Source organism: Paroedura picta, chromosome 13 (genome assembly GCF_049243985.1).
Source record: "Paroedura picta isolate Pp20150507F chromosome 13, Ppicta_v3.0, whole genome shotgun sequence".
Classification (NCBI taxonomy): Eukaryota; Metazoa; Chordata; class Lepidosauria; order Squamata; family Gekkonidae; genus Paroedura; species Paroedura picta.
In genome coordinates, this window is record NC_135381.1 from 12063921 (window position 1) to 12085224 (window position 21304).

Sequence of the window (21304 nt, forward strand, 5' to 3'; positions counted from 1 at the left end):
TGCTGGCAGGGGCTTCTGGGAATTGTAGTCCATGGACATCTGGAGGGCCGCAATTTGACTACCCCTGGCTTAGACTCTGTCAGATGTTAGAGTCGCCAAGATTCTACAGTTGCACATGCTGGCAGGAGCTCATGGGAATTGTAGTCCATTGATATCTGGCGAGCCACAGTGGGGCCACCCCTGCCCTAGATGCTGTTTTATACGCCTCTAATTAGCATTAAACTGGTATCTTAACTGTACCATTTCAGCTGTCCACTGTGTCATGTCTTGACCATACCACTTCAGGTCTCCATGTTCCATTGCTGTAGGTACTTTTCTCCCAGCCCTGATAAAGCTGTTCTGCCTGAACAGTACTGTTAGAGCTCTCTCAGCCCCACCTCCCTCACAGGGTGTCTGTTGTGGGGAGAGGAAGGGAAGACGATTGGAAGCCGCTTTGAGACTCCTTCAGGCAGTGAAATACATGGTATAAAAACCAGCTCTTAGAATATATGTTTAAGATGTCATTCTAGGATCCATATTCAATCTGCACTCAGACTCCTCTTCCACCTGATAAACATCCTTCTTATTTGTTACTATATTGGAAAAAACTTTCCAGTATGAAAGGCAGGTTTCCAGTTCCACAGAGGAAAATATTCAGGGAGCTGTATCTTCTGGTCAGAAAAACAGCTCAACAGGTAAAGATTCTCCTTCTCCATTCTTGCCTCATAGGTTTCTAGAACGAAGGCCATTTTACTTCTTCATATAAATACATATATACACATATGTGTACACATATACATATGTTGTATATACATATAGATACATACATATATATACACATATACATACACACATAGACATATACACATATACACATACATAAACACATATACATACACATACACATACACACATAGACATACACACATAGACATATACACATAGACATATACACATACATAAACACATATATATATATACATACACACATATACATACACACATACAAATGTTGTTGTCAGCCATTCAGTCGTGTCCAACTCTTGGCATTCCCATGGCACAGCTGTCACCATGATTCCCTTTACCGCACCACTTCCTTCAGCCGTTCAATGTTCTGGCCAGTGTCCATCCTGATCGTGTCCAACCACTGTGCCCTTTGTCAGCCTGGTTTCCTTTTCCCATTGACCAATCCTAGCACAATTGCTTTCTCCATTGAGTTGCATTGCATGGTATGACCAAAGTAAGTGAGCTGGAGTTTCGTGATTCTGCCGGCTACTGATAGATTAGACATTATGCGCTGTAGTATTCCCTAGTTTAGGACTTTTGCTCTCCATGGAACCCACAGAAGCCTCCTCCAGCAACAGAGTTCAAAGGAATCGATTCTTCTCTTGTCTGGTTTTTTCATCGTCCAACTTTCACAGCCATAAGTGGCTACGGGAAATAGGATAGATCTAACTCAATGGTTCTCAACCTGAGGGTGGGACCCCTTTGGGGGTCAAATGACCCTTTCACAGGGGTCGTGGCAGGCAGCTTGGCCGAGGGGGGGGCACCATCTACACAACAGCCTTGCAGGGTAGATTGAGATAGAGCGTTCATCTGTCTGGAGCAGCGGAAAAAAGTGAGATCGGCATGGTGGGACAAGAGGCAGAACTGAACTGAGAAACTTTAGGATGCCTTGGGCTGATCCTGCGTTGAGCAGGGGGTTGGATTAGATGGCCTGTATGGCCCCTTCCAACTCTATGATTCTAAACCCCGGGGGGGGGGGGGAAACAATTTATATACAATCATGAACAATGAATCTTCACACCATTGTTCAGTTTTGGTTTAATTTCTGTAAAAGAACACTGGCATTTATGGTTCGGGGGTCACCTCAGCATGAGGAACTGTATTAAAGGGTCACAGCATTAGGAAGGTTGAGAAGCAGTGATCTAACTAGTCTACATTTGGTAGTCAGACTTATGTCCTTGCTTTTCCATATATACATGGAAAAGCATATATATGGAAAAGTTATATATATATATATGTTAAAGCTGGACCTGTCAGCAAGCACTTGGCACCTCCTGGAGACCTACCAGAGCTGCTTGGCTCCACCTCCAGATCCACGGAAACTTCTTGGCTCTCCCCACAGCCCTGACTTGGTGCCAGCATTTTTTATTGCAAGAACTGGCAACCCCAAGGGAGGAGGCCTGCGTCTAGATATCACTTTTGCTGTGTTTTTTCAGTGCCACAATAAATCTAATGAGCCCATCCTGGCTGTCTCTTAACCACACATTACCCTTCTTCCTAAGAAGGTTCCCGTTCCTCAGCTGAAGCCATGTCAAGAAAAAAAAAATCCTGTCACTTCTCTCCCCCCCCCCTCCCAGCCACAACTGCCTTTCTGTCTCTCTCTCTCTCTCAACATTCATAAAATACAGGAGCGGAAGTGAGATCCGTGCTGGCGTTCTGTCAAGGAATTAATTGAAAAATAAAATCATTAGATGGGGACTCCAGAAATGCAAAATTGTTTGGTCGCGAATGGGGGGGAGGGAGGGGGGAGGGGGGGAGAGCGGCTTTTGTCAGGTTAATTTCTCCTGTATTGATGTTTTGTGACATTTACTTGTTGTTTATCTTTGGAAGCAGCTGTAATGCTGAAAGGAAATGCACAGCTTGTTCTATGTATTCATTTTACACCATCTCCCCGAGTCCTGCAAGTACATTTGTTTGTTTGTTCGAGATGGCGTTTGATGTCTGAGATCGGGCTTTGAACAGCTGTTCTCCTCAGGAAGGGCTGCATTTGAAAATGAGGGGAAGTGCAGGAGGGTCGTTTTGGTGTTTCCTAAATACTTCGGGGAAGGGCGTTCCCTGTGAGATCCCTTAATACAGGGATCGTCAGCCTGTGGTCCTCCAGATGTCCATGGACTACAATTCCCATGAGCCCCTGCTAGCAAATGCTGGCAGGGGCTCCTGGGGATCGTAGTCCATGGACATCTGGAGGACCACAGGTTGACTACCCCTGCCTTAATGTCTTCGGGCCTTCTTGGACCTGGTAATTAGATGGAATATTCAGATTTAAATTAGGGCTGCAGAATGTCCTTATTCAGATTACTCTATTCAAATATTGCGATCAACTAAAACGATGTCCCAGCTAATCAGGTGGTGGTTGGTTTGTCCTAAGCCTTGCTGGTTACTTTTTAATGGAAGAGCTGACAAGGAGAGCCAGCTTGGTGTAGTGGTTAGGAGTGGGGACTTCTAATCTGGCAAGCCGGGTTTGAATCTGCGCTCCCCCACATACAACCAGCTGGGTGACTTTGGGATTGCCACAGCACCGATAAGGCTGTTCTGACCAAGCAGGAATATTCGGGCTCTCTCAGCCTCACCTACCTCACAGGGTGTCTGTTGTGGGGAGAGGAAAGGCAAGGCGACTGTAAGCCGCTTTGAGACTCCTTTGGGTAGAGAAAAGCAGCATATAAGAACCAACTCTTCTTCTTCTTACAAGAGGCACTGTCTCACACACAAGGGAATGCCTCTTCTAAGATCATGCATATGTGTTGCAGCAGGAACAATCTGAAAACAAGGAAAGTGTATGTTCTTTTGTGTTTGCGTATGCAAATTTGCACAGATGTAATTGCTTAAAGTCCCCTCCGCCAAAAAGCCTACATCAAATCAGAACCTTGATTTTTTTCTAAAAAAGAAAGCTTCTGAATCTCTTTTCCTCCTGCAACTGTGCATTGCTATGACATCATGGAATTATTTTTAAATCTAATTGACTCCTGTTATGGAAGGGCCAGTTACTTATATTGTCAAAGCGTGGCAGGAAAGAATGAGCATTCATTCCATTTGACTATATTTGGCCTCATATAGGGGCTTGGGGACTAAGAGTTAATTCTTTGCACTGTGACTATGGGGTATCCATCTTGGCCCATCCTACACACATTGGATAATGCACTTTTAATGCATTTTAGAAGCAGATTTCCCTGTTCCGCACAGGAAAATCCAGCTGCAAAAGCACACTGAAAGTGCATTCGCCAATTTGTGCGGAATGGGCCCACAGGCAGGAGGCTTGCTCGTTCATCCACAATTCAATTAAATTCATTTAAGACAATTGTGGACCAGCAAATTTCAACACACTAGATCAGGGGTAGTCAAACAGCGGTCCTCCAGATGACCATGGACTACAATTCCCAGAAGCCCCTGCAAGCATTCGCTGGCAGGGGCTCCTGGGAATTGTACTCCATGGACATCTGGAGGGCCGCAGTTTGACTACCCCTGCACTAGATTCTACAGAAGTGAGCAAAAGACCAGCTAAGACATGCACAAATATATATTTGCATATAGTTATGCATAAGAAAATATGTCCATCGGACAATGTAAATAAGATAAGATAAAAACCTGGCTATAAAAACAGCATCATTGTTGGCAATTACTCAGTGTTAAAAGTGATTTGCATTTACGGATCATCATGCAACAAAACTTGACTGCAATGTATGAGAAATATCATCCGAAAGATATTTCAATAGATAACTCTCAGCATGGTGGAAGAGGCTTTCTAAAGGCTGAAAGTGTACAAGGAGGGGCATGACTAGTAGTGTCCTCCCTTCTGTATATAAGGGGCAACAAAAGAAAATGTGGGCACCTTAATGAACCTGCCCCTTCTTTTTTCCACTGGCAGCCATTTCACTCACTACAAGTTAAGTTTCCAGGTTCCTTTGTGCTCAACCAGGCCCTTCTTTGCCTTCCCCAAGGACAAATAGGTGGATTGGGGAGAGCACTATTGCAGGCAACCCTAAATTCTTTACATAGTCTGTATCCTACCACTCCACTAAGCAAAATTTAAAGCCTTCTTCCAACGGAGGAACCATTGGGGTTAGTGAAAGGCTCCATAGTCTAGAACAAGGATGGCCAAACTGTGGTTCTCCCATTAATTGTTAGGCCCCAGTTTGGCCACCCCTTGTCTTGAAGAACTTCCCCCAGCCTAAGTCAGGATACCACTGGATCACACCACCCCTCTTGGGAAGGCTGACAGGAGACACAATGCCTGAGGCAGAGAACGTGAAAGGCACCCTATCTATGGTGTGCTATCTATCCAGACGTTCTCCTGTGTGAGCAAGAAGGAAGCAATAGAATAGCCCCATTCTTGTTTTTATAAACAGCATGGCTGTTGAGTTAGCTAGTTTGTTTGTTTGTTTGTTTGTTTATAGACTGCTGCTCCCAGCAAGCTGGCTTGCAGCAGTCCACAAAATTAATGTAACAACATAAGAACAGATCCCCCATAAAACAGCCCGGTATTAACATCCAAAATATGGCTGAGGCTAAGATATGAATCAGGGAGCCCAACTAGATTTGAGCAAAAGTCTACCTAGCCTGCACCCGTTTTCCTCTATAAACCATCTGGGTGTTCTCTAATAGGCCCACAGGCAAGACTTGAAGGGTCTTTTCCCAATCCCTGGTATTCAGAGGTACCTGGTCTCTTTATATAGAAGGCTTCATTTAGTTATTGTGGCTAAAAGCCACTGAGAGAGTCTCATCTTGAGTCTTAGGGGAGGGTGGTATATAAATATAATAAATAAATACATTTTGCCTAATCCCTTTTAAAAGTTGTCTATGTATTGGCCATGATTCCCTTGTGTGGCAGCCAGTTCCTTTAGTCTTAATATGTGCTGTTAAGATTATTTTCCCAGACTGAAATCTGCTGTCCGTCAACTTCATTCCTTGACGGCAGTACAAAATTCCTCCCCCTTCACAACATTTGTAATCTCAGAAGTCTCTGTGCCTTCCCACCCTTCCCTACATTCCCCCCCCCCCTTCTAAAATGCACCCGTGCCTCTCTAGGATTTTATTTTGCTTAAACGGAGCAACAGAACTAGACGCAGTATTACAAATGCAGCAGCGTCGTATTTATAGAAAGGTATTTCCTACGCAGGCCATTTTCCTTTCAAGCCCGTAAAAATAAAACCGCCAGGATCATAATGCCTTTATATACACTCCCCCTACAGGGGAAATATATGACTTCCCGATTCACATACCTCAAGCTGTGAGCGCTTTCAAAATTTATCTTAAACCAGGTTAGAATGGTTTGATCCCTGAATCATTTCAGGGAGTACTTGAACACTGCCCAGGGAAGCTATTCCAGAACTTTGTATATCGAATAGTTAAAAGCCTCTTTCCCTTTCTCTCTCTCTCTCTCTCTCCCTCTCAATTCTGAGAGCGGTTTTCAACATTAATAATATGCATGAATAAATACAGAAAGTGTGAGTGAACTGTAGACGTCGAAAGGGAGAATTTTTGCATTAGTGGATCACGATCTTTCATTGTCATCCCCTTGCCGCTCCTGCTGACACACCTGGAGTAGATAAGCCTCCTTCTTCCCTCTTCAGTGCACCAACCCTTGTTAAAGATAGCGTGGGAAGGGTTTGCTGAGCTCCTGCAAGATGAAATCCTTCCACAAGAGAATTTCAGGTCTTTTTAAACAAAACAGTACCTGTCTTCCTTATGACTTGGAAAAGATCCCGGGAAATCTGTGGGCGATGCCCACTGAACGAATCCAGAGAGATGGCTGAGGGAAATTTCTAGCAGTGGAGTATAGCTTTGTGCCTCTCTCTGTGGCCGGCAGAAGGAGCCAAACATTATTCAGGCTTGCATTCTGCAGTATGGTGTGGTTAGGGTTGCAGAATTCAGCTTGTCTTTGTGCAGAATGTTTTTGGGGTTGTTGTTTTTTAAGGTGTTAAGTGCAGAGAACTAAGCTGTTTAGGCTGGTCTCCTTTAGCTTAGTTCCAGGTTGTCAAGAGCCTTCATGCAATTGTGGCACAATTGTAGCTTAACACAGTAACCGCTGGCAGGGGCTCATGGGAATTGTAGTCCGTGAACATCTGGAGGACCACAGGTTGACCACCCCTGGCCTAACACATCTTCCACGTGTTAGATAGAAGGGGGCTTAATTCCTCTGCACCCGAGTAGATGTTCATAAATACCTGGATTGCTACATCCAGTTTGGGGCATAACAATTCCATGCTGGATCTCACATACAGGAACTTGACGTACTGGATCAGGTTCTGGAATCATAGCTGTGCAAGCTACAAGTGAAGGAATGTCTTGTTGCTGGTTGGCTAGGACAGCACAAACATAATGACAAAAACTGCCCTTTACTCACAGTTAGAGCGTTTTCTCAGTGGAACAGGCTTCCTCGGGAGGGGGTGGGTTCTCCTTCTGTGGAAATGTTTAAGCAGAGACTGGATAGCCATCTGACGGAGAGGCTGATTCTGTGAAGGTTCAGGGGGGCGGCAGGTGACAGCGGATGAGCAATAGGGTTGGGAGAGTTCTGCATTGTGCAGGGGGTTGGACTAGATGACCCAGGAGGTACCTTCAAGTTCTATGATTCCAAATTCCGTCTAAACATCAAGAAGAAGTTCCTGACAGAGCGGTTTCTCAGTGGAACTGGCTTCCTCGGGAGGTGGTGGGTTCTCCATCTTTGGAGATTTTTAAACAGAGGCTGGAGAGCCATCTGACGGAGAGGCTGATTCTGTGAAGGCTCAAGGGGGTGGTAGTGGATGAGCGATAGGGTTGTGAGTGTCCTGCATAGCGCAGGGGGTTGGACTAGATAACCCAGTAGGTCCTTCCAACTCTATGATTCTATGATTCTTCCCTCTCCCTGAGCGCTGTTGCTTTCGCCCACACAGAATCTCCGGCAAAGAAGAAGAAACAGTCGACTGTGCTAGAAGAAATCTTGGAGAAGCTAGAAGAAGAAGGGGATGACGAGGGAGGCAGCTAGGATCACTGACACCCTCTCCCTACCAACCCACAAGGTATGTGGAAGTATCTCTGATCATTTGACAAGTGTGTGTGAAAGAGAGTGGGAGAGAAAATCCCCATTCAGTTGCTGCTATTTTGACTGCCATTGTCCCACCAGGGAAACCTGTCCCCGTTTCTTTTCTGCCGTCATTCAAACCCCATCTGGTGGCTCAGTTTATTTGGAGCTTTCCAAATTTTCCTCCAAGCTTTTGCTCTAGGTCTCTTAAGCTGCTGTACTTTCTTTCAGCCAGGTCTATGCAGAGGCCATTGGTAACCTTGCTGAATAGTCTTTTAATGCTCACTGGATAAGGACTGGCGCTACCTCTTTGTTCAAAGAGCTCCACGTGGGACAAGCCGTGGCCTCTTAAATATTATAAAAGGTGCCATTTCTAGCTGGATGTCTTGTAATGAATTCTCAAGGTTTTTATGGTTTGCTGCAGATGTATTTATTTACTTCATGTTTACTTACTGAAATGGTTGTTCCCCAATTCTCCCACTGTCAGAGAGTGAAACCAAAAAGAACCTAAAAGGGGCCTTGGTACAATGGAAGACCATCTGCTTAGGTATGCAGAAGGTCCCAGGTTCAAGCCTCAGCAGCTCAAACTAAGGATCAGGTTTTAGGTGATGTGAGCAGAGTTGTTCTCTCTTGCCCCGGAGGGACAGACCAGAATGAATGGGATGAAATTAATTCAAAACAAATTCTGTCTCAACATCCGGAAGAAGTTCCTGACAGTCAGAGCGGTTTCTCAGTGGAACAGGCTTCCTTGGGAGGTGGTGGGTTCTCCATCTTTGGAGATTTTTAAACAGAGGCTAGATAGCCATCTGATGTAGAAGCTGATTCTGTGAAGGCTCAAGGGGGCGGCAGGTTACAGTGGATGAGCAATAGGGATGTGAGTGTCCTGCATAGTGCAGGGGGTTGGACTAGATGAATCAGGAGGTCCCTTCCAGCTTGATGATTCTATTATATGAAAGGGCTCCACCTGAAATTTTGGACAGTTGCTGCCAGTCTGAGTAGACTTCAATGGTCCAAGGGTCTAATTCAGTATAAGGCAGTTTTATATTGTCACCATTGCTCACATAAGAGAAAAGAGTCTTATTTGAGGGGAGGGAGCAAAAAAACCACAATGGAATTTTTCCAGTTTAGGTATATTGAACCTGAAAAATTTCCTGATATTCATGAGTGCTAGTATGGTATTCGGATTCAGTGAATATTCGGGAATGCTGAATTTATTTGGCTCCATTTTAGCCTATGGGGACTATTATAGTCAATGGTCCCCAGAGGATATAATGGAGAATCAATACAGGGGTATCTGGAGCGCTACAGATGTTGCTTTTTGAGGTAGAGGCACCAAATTTTTGGCATAGCATCTGATGTCTCGCCTTAAAAAAAAAAAAACAACAACCTTAAAGTTTGAAGATTGAACCAGAGGGTCCAAAGGAGGTGGCCCCATCCTCCATTGTTTCCTTTACAGAAGGAAAAGGCATTTAAACATTAAAGGGAATGCAGTCTCTTTAAAATTTAAATGTCTTTTGCAAGCCACAGCAGTGGCATGAGTGAACTCAGAAGGCATTTAAAGGGACCAAGACCCCTTTAAATGCAGTTCAACTGGGGCAATCCGGCAGCCCTAAAAAATCATAGTAAGACAGGAGCAGGGAGTTGGAAGGGTAGAGGTGGGGGTTCACTGAGGGATGGCTGCCCAGGAACCCACCTGGAGCTGCCCTTTTCGCCTCCATTCTTCAGGCCTCGAGAAACCCCAGAAGTGGCACGATTGTGCAGAATATGGTTGGGAAGCAGAGCTGTGGACACGCCCACCCAGAGCTCCTCCTCTTTCCCATCCCCTCCAGGCCCATCATTGGCCATTTGGGGGGGGGGCGGGGCAGGTCAACATGACCATATACGGTCATGCCACTCAATCAATGTTTTAATAAATTTTAAAAATTAATTAACTCCCACCCATTGGGGAAACCCTTCCAGGGCCGTCAAGAAACCCCAGGGCTTCAGAAAACCCTGGCTAAGAAAGCCTGACTGACTTAGAAGAGTGTAATTTTGTTCGTCCCATGAGTTGTCTCCCCCCCTTCCCTCCAGCCTGCAATTTCAAGCAGCAGAGCTCCAGCACAGAATTTTCCCTCCTCAGCAAAAACCAGGCCCGTGACGCATCTTTCTAGGACATCTTTCAAAGGAACAACGTTCTGCAAACCCAGAGGCAGAAATTGGCCCGATTCTTTAAAACACACACACACACACACACAATCCCCAAAATTGACAGAACAGACCATTTGTTCTGGGTGGAGGGGAAGAAGACGCTTTACAGACTGTGCACAAGAATCGTCAGCCGTGGCGCGGGCACACCTGCCCGCACCAAGACAACTCGGAAACAAGTGCTGTCCTTAAAAAACAGGAGGTGAAGGGCTGTAATGTATGTATGTCAGCATACAAAAAGCCTGAAACTGGACCTTTGGGGCAGGGATGCCTTGCCTGCATCTTATTGCCAAAAAACCCCACACCATACACACACACACACACACACACACACTTCTGCGTTTATCTGGCTGCCATAAGATGTCTGTCCCTTTGCTCCGGTCCTTTCCCCTCCAGATTGATTGTCTGCGGCTCTCATTGCCTCCAAAGCACGTTCCCCGGCTTTCCCCTCTGAGCCGCAGAGGTGCCCCCATTGATCCGCGCGGAAGACGGCCGCGCGGCTCACGATTGTGTGCGGCTGCCCTGGGCCCGCGCCGCATTAGCCGAGAGCACGGCCGCTTCTCCCTCTGCCGACGCCAGCCTATTGTTCTCGTCCCCCCTCGTCGATGCGCCAAGCCGTGGGACGGCCATAACCCTACAGATTATTGGGCTTTTGTCGACTCCTCGGCGACAGCGGCCTCTCGAGTGGCAGCTCAGGCTCCATCTGGGTGCACAGCTGGCCAATCACCTTTCTAATACACCTGCCTCCTTGGCGGCTGCGCGGGAGAGAGAGGGGGGGGGGAGAGGCAGGCTCGGTGCCGCTGCCGGGGCTCTCCTGATGAAAGGGAAGAGGCCTGCGTGATGGCAGGGCTAATCCCTGGCAGGTTAAGTAACTGCCTGCTTCCCACCGTGCCTCCGGAATAAGCAAAGGGTCTGGCAGCTCATCGTGTCCTTCTAGAAGTGCTCTAATTTCAGGGTGCCTCCGCCATTGACATTTTCCTCCGGAGAGCGCAGCTTGGATGGGGAAGGGGGGGGGGAGTGGAGTGGAGGAGAGGAGAGGAGAGAAGCAGCCAGTCTTGACTAAGGCCAGCAGTCCACTCCAGCGGAAGATGCCAGAGGAAAGGTTCTGGGCTGCCAGGGTGGCGGGAAGGTTCACGAGAGCAAAAGGCCCTGGCACTGGAGCCGTGGACTACGCCGGGCTCAAGCAAGAGGCTCTGAAGGTCTGAACTAGTGGGTTCAAAGCGCATTGCGTTGCAGGATGTATTCTGCAAGCTGGAACCGACCAGGGTGTTTGTGTGTGTGGGAGGGGGGGTGTTGCCGTTCTGCAGAACAAGTACAGAACAGTTGCTGGACAGTCTCAGTTTGCTTTTTTTCCCCCCTTTTTCTTTTAAAGAGCAGGTTTCTAGGCAGTATGAATGCAAAGGGGCGCTTCCAGGGGCATGGGCAATGCCAGGGGAAATCTCGAGAGGCCACCGAGAAGCCCGAGTTCGGCCTCCAGGGGCTGAGGCCAGCGTCTTGAGTTGTGCCTGTCCCAGAACTGTGCAAGCCCAGAATCAGTTCTGCGGCAGAGTTTTTAAAAGGACATTTGGGCAAAGGAGGGGAAGGTGCGGCGTGTATGATTGCCACGCCTGGGTGCATGTGGAATGCACACGTCCCATGGATTATTCCGAGCATGTGATTTGCCCCGCTGCACACCTCCCTGCTTTTCGTACCCCCACACCATTCTCATAAGGCCTGGCAGTTTGTGTCAGTGGGTTACAGGTATGGATTCCACAGATAAGTTGTCCCAGTATACTCTAGACCAGCCTTTTCCAACTTTTTGACCACAGGGGAGCCCCTGAAATAAATGCTCAGGCTTTGAGGGCGCCCGGAAACGATGCCAGCTTGTCACACCTCCCAACCACAACCCCGGAAGTGATATAAACGCTCCCACACCTAACCCTCCTTTTGCTCCCCACCCCCATCTTTACTACTACTATCTTGATTGTAGTAGCAGGCAGGAAAGAAGGGCAGGAGCTGAGCAGACAGCCCCAACTTCCCATCCCATGCCACAACCCATTCCCCCTTTGATTTTACACCCACCGCCTACCCATTGAGCCCTCCAGGCAGAGGTAGCCGGTTCTCTAGCTTGTGGCCAAATCCATTATGGCAGGAGGGGAAAAGCCATGAACCCCCTCTGGAGCTCCCATGGACCCCCAGGGGTCTGTCTGTGGACTCCTGGTTGGGAATCCCTGCTCTGTGTTGTGTCGATATGGGGCACTTATGAGTTAACAATTTTCCAGTCTGGTCCCTTATTCAGTACCTTTCTCTGATACTGCATGGGCACCCTGGGATCTCCAGCAGCGGCTGCTGTCTTTCTTCTGGCACCCTGCTTTTACGGGCAATAGTGGCTTTGTATTCAGTGCAGCAAAACGGCGTTTTTCTGGGACCGATCAAAGCATTTCAGTTTACGTTTCAAATGGACCCGGAAAGGACGCGAGAGACAAATCCTTGGAAGCAGGAAGAACTATCAGGAGATTAACACCACGGCGTAGTTGTTTGGCCTACCAGCAGAAGGCAGGGAATGTGGAATCGATGCAGCTACATGCAAACAGATCGCCCAGCATCCCAAGCCAGCAGGATGAAAACTTTGGGGGTCCAGTGTAAAGTCATGGCTAGTAACAGACTAGGACACCAGGGGGTGTTTGGCTTACAAACATAATGCAAGGAGATGCAAAATCTATGCAAATAGACAGCACAACATGCAATCAGATTCTATTTTGCCTTGAAGCTCAAAGGGTTCCACTTGGCCCTCCCTCTCTGTCTGTCTGTCTGTCTGCCTGTCTCTCTCTGTCAGCCTAGCCTACCTCACAAGGTTCCTGTGAGGATAAAATGGGGAAAGGTAACCATGTTTTCTGGGAGGGAACGGAGCATGGTATAACCTGATCTTGTCCGATCTTGAAAATTTTAGTAACTTGGATGAGAGAGCACCAAGGAAGGCTCTGCAGAGGACGGCAATAACAAACCACCTGTTTCTCGCTTGCCTCAAAAGCCCTCTTTTTGCGGTCGCCATAAGTCGGTCATGATTCGTATTTCTATATTTATATATAAAAATATGTTATATGTATTTTATATCGAGCTGGCCATGACAAAAAAAACCATAAAACCATCCAGTCCCCCGTTCAAACACCCCTAATAGCCTCGGGTGATGTCATCTGCCCAGATGGACGGGCATCCAGGGGGCTTCTAAAGAAGGGACCCAGATGTTCCTTAGCCCGGCCTCAACCAAATGCCCGGCAGCTCCATCTTACAGGCCCTGCGAAACTGTGGTAGCTCCATCAGTGCCTTTAGGTCTTCCGGGAGCTCATTCCACCTGGTCGGGGCCAGAACCGAAAAGGCCCCGGCCCTGGTCGGGGCCAGGCATGCTTCCCGGCTTGACCGCGCTTACATCCCATGCATAACTGCGTCATGAGCCATGAGTGCAAAAATATAATTAATAAACAGACAGTGCCATTTTTTTCATTTAAATGTGCAGCTGGATGCAGGGCGGCGGTGCCACTATCAAGACAGACAGCAGAATTAATATACAGAACAGCATTTAGCATACCTCTGCCAAAGGCAATTTGTATCTTTCTCCTCTCTTCCTTCCCCCCCCCCCACCCCCAAAGTATTGTCTTTCATAGCAGGGCGATTTTCTCGCTGCAAGCGTCTCTCTGCTCTGTAGCGGCAAGGCAAGGCAAAGGATTAGCACAAGCAAAACAGGTAGGTTTTCGAGAACAGAGCCGTGCTTGGTTTCGACATCTAATTCAATTTGTTCTGCCGAGATTGAAATATGAAATGCTTGCCAGTCAGACGTTCAAAAGCACCCGAGGTTGGGGAGGGGGGGAGGGAGAGGGAGGAGAACAGAGAACCTTCTGAAGTTTACATTTTTATGAAAATTAATTTAACTCTTTGATTCCTCTCCTCCCCTCCATTCGAGCACTCCTTTGCCTTTTTCTTTTTTCCATTTTAATGAAGACTTTTCCCGGTTTCCCCATAATGATGCTTATCTTCTTTAGGAGATTTGGAGGGGGGAGCGTCTTTTTTTGTTGTTGTTAAAATAATTTTTAAAAGAATCCCTTTGGCATTGCTGTCTTGCATCCGGATACAGGGGCTACCTGTTGAAGCCAAGCGTCTCTGCAGAAAAGGAATTCAACCGCCCTGGCTCGTATGTTCATTTCAATGTTTTCCCGTACTCTCAGATATTCTGAGCAGATAGAAATGGGCAGGAATTTGCAAGTCAATTTGTTAATGGGATGGAGTGGACAGAAATTAATCCCCTAATTAAGTGCTTTTGAGTCATAGGGACATTTGCAGGGTGGCCCTTTTGTTTTGCAAAGATGTTAACGCTCAAGCGGTTGCAAATGTTTCCCCCCAATTTTCCAGATGAATTTGTGATGATCGACACCTTCACTTTTACAACCCTGTTTATTTCGTTTTAAACATTTATATCCAGCCAGGGAGGCCTGCAATAGTAGTCCGTAATTTATTTGCTGATAGTTGTCATATTAGAGCAATAATTTTTTTAAAACGTTTGCGCCAAGCAAATAGAGGAAGCAAAAGAATAAACATGGCATCAGACACAGAAACCCATTTGCTAACAAATGGATCCAGAGGACACGATGAATGTACTCAAATGGGCATCCGTAGAAAGGTCATCCCCAAACTGTTGGAGCAACAGCCGGACACAATGATATAACACCTACCCAACTCTTTGCAGTGATAATCGTCCTTTGCATAAGAACGGTGTTTAGGATCTAAAAGGGCACGGGACCCTCAACAGAGAGATGCATTCTCTAGCAGGGGTGGCCAAACTGTGGCTCTCCAGATGCCCTACAATCCCCATGAACTGCATGCTGCTGGCAGGGGCTCATGGGAATTGTAGTTCATGAGCATCTGGAGAGCCACAGTTTGGCCATCCCTGCCCTAAGGTTGGAAGGTCCCTACCATAAAGCGTGTGCCCATAATTTAAAGCTTTTAGGCAGATTGTGAGAGGGAGGGCGGAAGGGAAGAGCCAGTGCTCGGCTCTTGCGGCCCTTTCTTATCTGCCTAAGTTAATGCAGATCACCACTATGGGGTCAGGAAGGAATTTTTCCCCGTGCCCTTTAGCCAGGGCTCCTGGAACATTTTTTGCCTTCCTCTGGGCATAGAGCAGGGGTCAGTGGAGGAGGGGAACAGCTGTGAATTTCCTGCATTGTGGAAGAAGTTGGACTAGTTGGCCCTCAGTGTGTCTTCCAGCTCTGTATTCCTTCCCATTTTTGTTTACGTGTTCAGAGTGGCAAATTAGTAGGTTTGATCCTGCTGTCATTTTCGTTTTCACCCAGTCTTACTTAACTCCTCCCTTTGCTTCCACCCACATCACACAGAGCTTTAATCTGTCCAGGAAACGATCCCATGATCTACCCCAGCATGGCCTCTGTAGTGGTTGGAGGGGCCCCTCCTCCTTTTCTCACCAGTGGCAAAAAAGTGGATGGATCCACCTCTAGGCTTTGAAAAAGTCAGCAGTTATATGAGAACTTAAATGTTTGGCTCATCACCTTTCCATGTGATCCCACTGGTTTTTACCTAGTACGGCCCAGCCTAAGGTGCCTGTACAATTGACAGGTCAAATCAAGAGTTTCTTGATTTGTTTAAGGAAGAAACCAGTATAAAGAAAGAAGGCGAGGAAAGGCGATAGAATGCCTGTGCGGTTTGTTTTTACCAATTCTATCACTTTAATTGTCATGAACGCCTCCCCTCCCCCCCCAAAAAAAAAGTCCCTTGGGAATGTAACGCTCTGAAGATGCCAAGAATCTGCAGTAGGAAATGCCTACCTGGACATACACAGAGAACTACAATTCCCAGAGTTCCTTCGGGAGAAGGTATGACTGTTAAATCAAGATGTCTATGGGGCAGATGTGGCCTGTGAAAGGCAAGAAAAAGAGAGATACATGATAAAAAAAATAAAAGATATATCCTATCTTTCAAGTATAGGTCATAGGTGGGTCCCAGATCTACCGATGTGATCAAAACGTTTTAGCTCCGACAGACACAGTTCAATACCATATTGGAACACAGTGGTAATCTTTGAATTTCCTACAATTAGCAAGTGCATGTGGCTGAAACTCTCTGGGGTTCCTTTATGGCAGGGGTGGCCAAACTATGGCTCTCCAGATGTCCATGGACTCCAATTCCCATGATCCCCTGCCAGCTGGAGAGCCACACTTTGGCCACCCCTGGCATAAAGGAACCCAGCTGGCAGGGGCTCGTGGGAATTGGAGTCCATGGACATCTGGAGAGCCACAGTTTGGCCACCCCTGTTCTATGGTCTAAATAACTGGGGGGGGGGCAGGGAATAATCTGAAAGGATACCACTAAACTTGGGAGGTGAAAGAGCATCTGCTCTACTCAACCCCAGGGGGCAGTCCTAGAGGCTTCCTAAGCTAGACGTTTGCAACTGTGTCCCAGCCCATTTCAGTGAAAGGGCTGGTCACTCGGCCTCAGTTCCCCTTCTCTAATCCGGGGATAATTACACCACCAGTACCAAATGTGGCGCAGAAGTGGTAAAGCAGCAGACATGCTGTCGGAAGCTCTGCCCATGAGGCTGGGAGCTCAATCCCAGCAGCCGGCTCAAGGTTGACTCAGCCTTCCATCCTTCCGAGGTTCGTAAAACGAGTACCCAGCTTGCTGCTGGGGGGTAAACGGTAATGACTGGGGAAGGCACTGGCAAACCACCCCATATTGAGTCTGCCATGAAAACGCTGGAGGGCGTCACCCCAAGGGTCAGATATGACCCAGTGCTTGCACAGGGGATACCTTTACCTTTACCTTACTGAATGCATAGGAAAATCACTACTCTAATAGTTTGTTCCAGAACTTGTGGTCCTCACATTAACATGTGTCATTGTACCCGACTTAAAGAGAAACAAGCTTTTAGGCTACCCAAAGCTGTTCGATAAATGTTTAACGTCCAAAGCAAACATTCCCATCCCCCCTCAATAAAAGAAACTGCAAGTCTAGGATAGTGTTAGTCTGGAAAAGCAGAGCGTTCCTTTTTTGTTTGTTTGTTTATTTGCTTGCATTAAAAAAGGCAGGTTCACACTATGGCTATCGTTTATTCTCAGCCTTGTACCACATTCAAGGTGGCTTACAGGGAGCCTCAGGTTGATGCCAGACCACCCTATCTTGCTGGAAGGCTTGGTCCTCAGTTGGTCTTTAAGTAGGGGGGCCCCTTGTCAGGTCAAGAGTCTTCTGACTTTTTGTCATGGCTCTTCTCCTACCTGGGGAGGGGCGGGGGGGGGACACTGTGCACCCTGCGAAGTTTCAGATTCATCCTGGTTGGAAGGGAAGGGAAGGTATCCTTCCTGTGGCAAAAGCCCATTTGTCTACCTGGGAATAAGCAGTGCAGCATATCGCCTCCTGTTTTTCTTTAAATATATTCATTCGCAGGAGGAGGGGGGAGAGGGAGAGAAATGGCGTAGCAGGGAGCTCAGATTTCAGATTTATCCATTCATGAATAATAATCAGGCTGAGTAATTCACAGTAAATGGGCATCCAAATTGGCTAATAAGGAAGGCTTTCACCTCAAACTGGAGCTGGGCGAGAGACCGAGAATATCAACAGACGTTGGCTACGGCATGCGTGTGTACGCGATGTGACCTGAATCGGTGAAATATGCAAACCAGGGCCAGGGTGCCAGCAAAATAATAGGCATCTCTGTTAGCAGACGGAGGAGAGAGCTGGGCTGGCAGCCTGACAGCTTAGCAGCCTTCGCCGGGGCTTCCGGGGCCCTAGTTAACTTCCTCCTGGCTTTTTCTGCCACCTCGGCTGAGCACAGGCAGTCCGGTTCTGTCCTCAAGTTGGGGGGGGGGGGATCTCACTCCCTAATTGAAAATGGAAAATGAAAAGGGGAAGTGGGCAGGGGAGGGGGTGGGGGGAGCACATGATATTTCTCTGTGAAATGGAGAGGGGGGGGCTTTGCCAGTCTGTTTCTGCATCAGGAGATATACCATATTTTAGCCCCACTTAGAATAAGAATAATAGAGCTGGAAGGGACCTCATGGGTCATCTAGTCCAACCCCCCCTGCACAATGCACTATTCCTTTGGATGCTGCGAGTCGACTTTTTCCTTTCCGCATTTGGGCTTTCCTCCACTCATTGCCCAGACTGAAATTCACGGCATGCTTTGCGCACTGAGTCCCACGGAGGCAGCCTCCCATCATGATGTGGTCCCTTCCCCTTTTCCAAAAGTGTAGGTTTTTCTTTTTTTTTACACAATGGTGCCTGCTTGCGCCTTTGTTTTCGTTGTGCCCCTTAATCCCACCATTCTTTGACCTTGATTTCCTCCCCCCTTATTCCCAAATGGTCCTGAACGTAAGACCGCAAGACTGGGGTTTTTTTAACTTAAAAACAGCGATGTAATGCAATCACCCCCCTTAAAAAAAAAAAAAGACAGATTTTTCAGAAAAGGGGAGGGAGGAGGACAACAAGAAAAGGGGCATTCCGAAACAACTCAAAATGGTTGGGGGAGGGGGGAATCCAATTGTATGCATTTCTGCATTTGACAGCCCCAAATTAGACCCCATTAGTTCCCTCCAAATCTGGTGAGGACTGGAGATATGGGAACTAGGTTATGGCCTCCCCAAAGAAGGTGGCCAAACTGTGGCTCTCCATAGACTACAATTCCCATGAGCCCCCAGGGGAGAGTGAAAAGCATCCTTTTCTGAGCTGGGTTTCAGGAACCAAGGGTTAAACCAGCAGCGGTAAAGATTTGAGGTTTTGTTTCATTCAATCAGTAAAGAGTATATATTTAAAAAAGGAGAATAAAATTAGCATTTTCATACAATAGAATAGAACTAACTACCAGATGGATATCTCACTTGTGCTTTAATTTTGTTCTAAGAGGAATAAAAGGGGGCCACTGCCCCCACCGTGGTAATCCCAGGAATTCTCCAGCCATCACCTGGAGATTGGCATCCCTAATACCACTTCATGTGCTTGAATGGAGCTCCAGACAGCAAAGTCTGAACACCTCTCAGAAAGTTCAGAGAGGAAAACTTATCCAGCTCACATCTTATATTTTTAAGCAGTAATATCAGGGCTCTCTCAGCCTCACCTCCCTCACAGGGTGTCTGTTGTGAGGAGAGGAAAGGAAAGGCATTTGTAAACTGCTTTGAGACTAAGGGTAGAGAAAAGTGGCATATAAAACCCAAAATAAAGCAAAATAAAATTCTCTAAGTTTTAGGCTACCCCAGTTTTCTGGTTCCTAAACAAAAACACACTTTAGTCTTTCACCCTAGGTCAGGGGGTCCATTCCTTCAATTCTGCCAGCTGTTCTTCTGTGTCCTTTTTCTATTTTGCTCACCCTGAGCCTTCAAGATGGGGGCAGCGTATAAATAAATGAACACAGCGGAGAAGAAGTCACCGCATTTGCATGCAAGCATATGAGGCTATTACAGGAGGGGGAGTGGGGAGAGGAGAGGAGAGGAGTCAGGGTGGCTGGAGGGCGAGAGCATTGGACTTAGTTAGAATTCAGCCGCTGGAGCTTTGCTTTCCCTCCGCTGGCTGAGCGTGATTGACACTTACAAATTACCCAGCCAAAAGTGTCGAGTCTTTGACCCCTGAGTAACATCTTCGGCAAGCTCGAGATTTGCCAGCATTTTGTCATCTAATTACTACAAATCCCTTGAAAATTCACTGGCTGGTGAATTTTTAATGCAGGGCGCCGTTTCCAGCGCGATGCATCACCCAGATGGGTTTGCAGCCTCCTTACTTGCTCCTCTTCCCCCCCCCCCCCAAGTTTTCATTCCCTGCAAGGAGAGGAGGTCGTGATGCATGCCAACCTAGGCATCAGTCCCCCGATCCTGCCATCATGCTGTGCTTGGGTTCTTCGTATGGGCACCTGTGTTTGTATTCCTTGGATGTGGACAAGCACCTCTCCCTCTCTCTCTGTGAACTTTTTCATGGGCAGAGTTTGGGTCGCTTGTCATCTGCCTGTCTGCTTCTCCAGGTCATTTCCTGATGGACAAGCCATGCTGCATAACCCTTTTCCCCTCTGGATAGATTTCAGAGCCTTTATAACCATCTGTATTTTTTCCCCTCCAACAGAACTGGAGTCAAGATCCATCTTTAAGAGGAGCCTTACCTTGAATCTTCCAAAGATCTACCCTTTAAAAGCAGCGATACTCATCAGTTGATGTCTTGGGGTCTTCCTCTCTCCTGGGCAGAATCTGAGACGGCCTGAAGAGAAACTGACACTGCCTTTCACCTGGCACCTGTCCGCCCAGGAAAATGCCACCTTGGCTGTTTTACACCAGTTTGGTGAAATTAATTTTACCTGGAAACATCAGGTTTGCTTTGTAAAGTCTTCAAAATAATGTATAGCCCTTATTTTTTAAATTATATTAGGTCCTACAATTGGAAAAATGCTGAAAATTTGGTGACAGATTACTGGTGGAATAAACTAAAGCAACTTATGATACTAGAAAAAATAACTTACAATATAAGAATAATTCAAGGAGTCAGTCAAAGGAATGAATTTGATTCATGTAATAGAATACCAAAAAAATCTTTAAATAGCAGTGTTTGGGAATTAATTATGTAAATATGTTACTTTGTGTATTTAGTTAATCATATTGTATTTGTTTCATGGTTATTGTTTGGGGGTTTTTGGGGGGGTTCTACATAGTATTTGTGATGACATTGTTATTTTTTCTTTTCTATGTCTAAAATAAAAAACTGGGGGAAAATTATATTACGGAGGAGCACATCAGGATATTAATATAAAACATTCCTTTGCTACCTGTGCTACCTGGGCTGCTTGTTTCTCACACACCCACATCCCTGCAACTATCTGCATTTCCTGTTGTCGGCCTAACCGGGGGAAGCTGAAACAAGAGTCCCAACAGATAATCCCAATCAGATGGAGTGTAGGGCTGGGCATATCCATAGGCAGAGCCTTGGTCATGCCTGAGAAATTTTCCCAGGAATGGTCTAAATCAGTGGTTCCCAAACTTTTTGGCTCCCAGGCCACATCCCTAGTGCCCCACTTGTACACACAAACACATACGAACACACACCTCTTTCTTGGTGTTAGGTCTACTGCAAATTCAAAACACACTATATTGCCTACACTTCTTTTTTTGGCTGTTTTTTTTGGGTGTTGGAGACGAATGCTGCGAATCCCACGGACAGCCAAAGTTACCAACAAGATAGTTTTAGAGAGGAGCAAACCAACAATGTCATTAGAAGGGAAGATGTTACGGCTAAAGCTTACTTCCTTTGGATGCATCATGCAATCAAGCTCACTAGAAAAAGAATTAATGCTGGGCATGGTCAGCAGCAAAAGGAAACATGGTCGCCAAAGGATCCACTGGCTCGACACAA

The 21304-nt window shown here is 46.8% G+C and overlaps 1 protein-coding gene across 2 annotated transcripts in view; it reads left to right on the plus strand.

The window, feature by feature from the left end:
- The window catches only part of RBM19 (RNA binding motif protein 19), a 102214-nt gene extending 81544 nt beyond the window's left edge, over positions 1–20670 (plus strand). For both annotated transcript variants that reach the window (XM_077308329.1, XM_077308330.1), the window contains 2 exons: positions 7632–7757; positions 20027–20670. In XM_077308329.1, coding sequence (XP_077164444.1) covers positions 7632–7723 — 92 coding nt within the window. In that variant the 3' untranslated portion in view covers positions 7724–7757; positions 20027–20670. The remainder of the gene's footprint in view (positions 1–7631; positions 7758–20026) is intronic.
- The last annotated feature ends 634 nt before the right edge of the window (positions 20671–21304 follow it).